Genomic DNA, 5,210 nt, shown 5'->3' on the forward strand with positions numbered 1-5,210 from the left:
TAAGCCATATAATTTAGAGACTTGTCACCCACTTGTCTATTATATTTTATTTTCACAACAGACACTGATATGTGCCTATCCCGTGCTTGGTGCACTTCTATTACGTTTTTTTTGTGTTTACATTACGTTGACGTAAAAATTAATTAAAATAAGTTAGTACATGTATACCCGGAGCTAAATATTTGAAAACAATAAGATACTCAAACGTTCCTTAAACCTGTGTGATTAGAAAGTATTCCCTAGAAAGGGTACGTAGGGGTTTGATTAGACCATTTGTTATCGGAAATTTGAAGCCAGAACGTTCATCACATATTTCCAGTTATTTTCCATCAACCTGTTGTATTGGGAAAAAATGCTTTTAGACTGTGTTGCCATGCTTTCATGTTTAATAGATAATATATTAATTTGTATTGCACACGAATCGTGTATACTTATGTAATAGAAAAAGCGCTTCAATTATACGAATGTTAATGCATTGATATAAATAAAGTGCTGTAGACAGTAACTGAATTTGTCGGAAAGTGCTAACTCGTTTTAATAAAAAAAAATACCGAAATACATTACCACCTTACCATACTTGTGATTGAAATAGGAATAAAATAAAAACAGTTTAAAGGCACGACACGACAAGGAAACTTTAATATAAAAATATTGTTTTGAATAGTATATTTATTGTAAATGTAGGCTTAGGTAACTCTAAAGAAACCATAGGCTACATCTGATAAGACAGAATTTAAGAAGAATTTTTGAAGGAAAAACTTGTACCCCAAAATAAATTGACTTAGTATATTTGTCCTGGCGTTATATTTGTACCATTGTTTTGTAATTGACGTCTAGCCATAAGTATTTGGACCTTTCGAGAATGTCTATAGTCCAAATGCGGAGAGGGCAGGACTGAGAAGTGTTTAGTCTTAGCCAAGGCTTCCCTTAGAGTCTCAGGGATACCGAGCTTTATGTATTTAGGGTATTGTGTGTGCTGTTTCAGTTGTTCACATGTCCCGTAGTCCAGAATACGCCAAAAACCTGAGGAGATGTACGTTATCATTTATTTAAGTGTAGCGTCTGACATGTAAGTTAACCAGTATTAATGTGAGATGTGCTTTATCGACTCAAAAAACATACGAAAACTAATTCTTCGTAAAATCTAGCCAAATTAGGAGATAAACTTTTCTTAAATCTTCTTTTGTCTTTAATAAATTTATTTGATGATTTTTACCTTTATGTGGATATGTTAGTTGTTACATCGTAAGGAGACTCTACTCGGGCTACACTTTTAATGAAGTATGTGGCTACATCATTGCTGGCTAAACCCGAAATTACAAAAACTAAACGAACTTTTCAATTATTTCACAATTATTAAAAAACATTACACGAATGTCACGAATACAAACGCAAACTTAACGTAGCATGAAAAAGGTGTGCACTTAGGCCGTAAATCGAGACAGTAATAATATGAAATATTGGAGTATTTTCGATTGCAAAACGACATTCATCGGACATACAAAAAATATTTGTTAATATATCCCGGCCATACTAAAAATATTGCATAGTCTAATAGTAAATGCTGGCTGATGCTACCAGCCACGCCCTTGCAGCTATAGATTTTGGTGAATAAATGACCCGCCTATGCGCCCCTTTACAGTGGTAATAAACGCCTTTAAGACTTATTAAGCTAATTTTACCAATATAATTAATTTGTGAGCATTTTTGAACTTGGCTTAAGCATGTGACTGATAACCGTAAGGTCGTTTTTTCGAATCACGGCTGTGGATTTTTCTGAACACTTTCTCCTATGGCTAAGGAAAACATGTGTCAAACAAAGAAGGCTGATCATCTACTTGTCTATAAAAATAAAAATAATCTAATAATCGGATGCATCTTACAACAATACTTTGTTACTAATTTTTTTTCTTGTGTCTTAGCAATTTAGAACGAAAATAATGAAATATATATTGTAATGTAAGAATTTCAGAATTGATCTTAGCTTTTTTACATTATTTAATGTTTTCAAATAAAACTCTCTGGACATTCAGGTAGCCTACTTACGCACGGTCCTTCTACAACTGTCAAAGTGTATATCGCAATATGACGAGGCAGTTAGGAAACCATGAAGTTCAATAAAATTATTGTAGGCGCATACCGGCGTGGGGGCTACTCTGAAACAATTATATCTATTTTAACAGTTTTATTTAATGTCCAGCACATTCAATTAAACATCATAAAAAAACAATATTTTTAAAGTTATCGCGTTCGAACACATATATATCTTATATTGTGATACTTACTGCGTCAATAAGCATTTTATATAATCATCATAACAACGCTCTTGCGCATACAAATTGTCAAATTGACTGTTGATATAGTTAAAACGCATAGTAGTGTAATTCCCAAAGTCTAAGTTCAGAGCTGCATCCACATCGCTTGCCGGTATATCAGTGTGTACGTAAACTTGCTGAGTTGTTGTCTCTGAAAAATACACTGGTATAGTAACACAATATTATCTTAACCATGATAACTCATGGTTAAGATTATTTAACAATAAAACAAACACGTCTTTAATAGGCCGTTTGTTAAAGTAAACGAAACGTAAAAATATAACTTTTAAATTTAAAAATGTATAACTTAACATAAATTCGATGCGTGAGTGACTAAGTTTTTGTCTACGTCAAAAATTTTATGGAAAATTAGCATTTAAAGGAGAGATGAAAGCCTTGTTTAGGGTCGGTTGAAACTTGGGACTCACACTATACTCAAGATATACTATATTTTATACTTTACAATGTTATTTGGATTACTCCACATAGACTTACCAACTATAAGTGTCTCTTGTGTTTCTTCATCAGTGTCGTCATCACACAGCACCTTCTTTAATATGAGAATAAACACAAATAATTGTATCCACATTATTCAAATTAAAGCATGAATTTGATTAATCTAATACAATCATGTTTAGAGATTTAATAAACGCCAAAGAGAAATGCTTAACTCCGTTTGATGTTATTTGTTTGAATATTAATTATTCCAACATTAATTTACGTTGTTAATGAACATGAAGCCGTAATTATTTCATTAAAGTGATTCCTTTTATCGACCTATTTTTTATACAGTATTTAAATTTGTATATGATTTTGTAAATATTTTAGGTGAAAACAATTAATTATACAAAATATTGTTTGAAAAATAGTCCATTTATTAAGTAATTAAAAAGGTAAACAGAGATGGCGTACTTTTAAACCAGAGGTAAAACAATGGAAGTGATGTGCAATCATAGATCTAAAAATGAAATTATCTTGTGTAGGCTTATACTAGACTTATACAAGAGTAACTCTTAAATATTTATTATTATCAAACAGTATTATAATAAAAAAAACATTAAGGAATTATTATTTAGGTAGGTACCCAAAAATATACCTAATTATGTATGAATATGAGTAAGTAGGAATCTAGTAAATCTTCTAAATAATATAAGAATTTAAAATTATTAGGGTTTAAATTATATTTTTATACATTTTAATTACAGACCACAGATCCAAATCCATTTAATACATTAAGATCCATTCAGTATGAATACAAAAAATTACAAACTGACATTTTATTTTGATTCTCATTTTGCATGGCCCATGTGTGACAATTTTATTGTTATTTATTATTTTAACGTTTAAATTCCTGTAAATTAAGTATAGTATCTACGTTACTAAATCATTAAACGTATTTTCCTTAAAAATTTTGAATCCATTTAGAATAACTATTTGTTCTGTATTTTCTATTAACCCAATAGTAAATTAATCGGTTTAAGTGGCAGTATCCCGACCATACTGTCGCGCGCTTTCAATTTTTTTCCAAAAAAAATGAAATATCTTCAAATGTAATTATAGATGGCGCTTTTCTTATTTATTTATTTAGGAAACCAAACAGATACATCTTAAAAAAATAAAACATAAAATTAATACATTGGATAAAAGTTTTAAAGCAGACAAAGCAAAACAATACATAACGAATAATAAGAAAGTAATTTTTTTTAAAGTTCCTTGTATTTAATTCTATATAGAAATTTCTTTTGTGCAACCTTCAGTTGTGTGACATATATAGCGTAATAGGGACTCCAGATTGAACAGACGTATTCCAACTGGGACTGCACAAGCGTCTTATAGAGGTGTATGTATATGGTTTTGAAATCCAACATACGGTAGTATAATACAATAATTTCCAGCAATCAGGAAAGTGTCAGTGTACATACACTTATTGAATATTATCTGTAAAGGGACACATAATGACCGATGTGTATTCTTGAGAAAAACTGGTCCAATTTGATCTGGACCAGGACCTTTATTTGGATCAAGCAAATATAGTTCTTTGCTGATTTCATCTTCATCGAAGTATAAATTATGCATAAGGATCTGAGAGTCTCTGGAAAGGCTCACTTCAACGGTGTACACAGTATCTCCATCTGAGTCAGTTTGAGATTCAAATATTGACTGAAAATAATTTGAAAACAACTGAACTATTTGTATAGGGTCGTCGGATGAAATGCTGCCATATTTCATTAGTTTAGGGTATCCTAAATTACTTTATTTTAGAGTAGACGTGTATTTCCAAAAATGTTTGATATTTGTTTTTAGCGATAGTTCAATCCCTTCTATATAGCGATTATAACAAAGTTTCATTAGAATTTTAACACGTGCCTTTAATAAAGAAACTTCTTGATAGTCGAGCTAGTTTTTGTAGGTCTTCCAGAGACACCAATTTCTTCTTACGATTAAGTGCTCTTATCAGCCCTCTGCTAAACCAAACTGGATACTTACGGGATTTAGGTTTAGAGAATGGCACGCAAACAGTAAAAGACGGCAACAGCATCTTCAGAATGGGACGAGGTTAGTAGTGTCAACTAATCTACCTTATCGATAGCATTATTTATTAAGTCATAATCATAATAAATTGAAAATAGCTGATGTCATGACAGTTGACCTATTAACAGTACTAATAATATCTAAAGGCGGGTGATGAGGAACAGGATTAAGCAACGGATCATGGGAGCAATCAACACGCCCGGAAAGTGTTGTTAGGACTTGGTCTAGTAGCCGCGCATTGTTTTTGTGGACAACAATAGTTTGTTATAAACTCATAAAAGACATGACATCCACATCTAAACAATAATTTAGATGACTCAGTATTTGCATCTTGGTAGGGTATCTGGAGAGGATTATCAGAAG

At 31.5% G+C, this 5,210-nt stretch overlaps 1 protein-coding gene across 2 annotated transcripts; it reads right to left on the bottom strand.

Annotated features, from left to right (window-relative positions):
* Nucleotides 1-615: 615 nt before the first annotated feature.
* On the bottom strand, nt 616-2,986 carry LOC123720341. 2 transcript variants are annotated; one of them, XM_045676905.1, is made up of 4 exons: nt 2,811-2,986; nt 2,286-2,466; nt 2,047-2,156; nt 616-1,023 (listed from the first exon to the last, which is right to left on the bottom strand). In XM_045676905.1, exons 1-4 carry the CDS (start codon nt 2,902-2,904, stop codon nt 782-784), a joined length of 627 nt encoding a protein of 208 aa, XP_045532861.1. In that variant the 5' UTR covers nt 2,905-2,986; the 3' UTR covers nt 616-781. The 2 variants fall into 2 exon arrangements, with proteins under 2 accessions (XP_045532861.1, XP_045532860.1); XM_045676904.1 differs by having other exon boundaries at nt 2,047-2,171.
* Nucleotides 2,987-5,210: the final 2,224 nt, after the last annotated feature.

Source organism: Pieris brassicae, chromosome 2 (assembly GCF_905147105.1).
Source record: "Pieris brassicae chromosome 2, ilPieBrab1.1, whole genome shotgun sequence".
Lineage (NCBI taxonomy): Eukaryota > Metazoa > Arthropoda > Insecta > Lepidoptera > Pieridae > Pieris > Pieris brassicae.

Excerpts from the sequence above, each read along its gene's own strand:
- LOC123720341 (XM_045676904.1), bottom strand. The coding sequence starts at position 2,904 with ATGTGGATACAATTATTTGTGTTTATTCTCATATTAAAGAAGGTGCTG. Across the intron at positions 2,467-2,810 it reads ACAAGAGACACTTATAGTTG|AGACAACAACTCAGCAAGTT; the intron begins GTAAGTCTATGT and ends TGTATTTTTCAG. Across the intron at positions 2,172-2,285 it reads ATAAAATGCTTATTGACGCA|ATATAATTGTTTCAGAGTAG; the intron begins GTAAGTATCACA and ends CTGTTAAAATAG.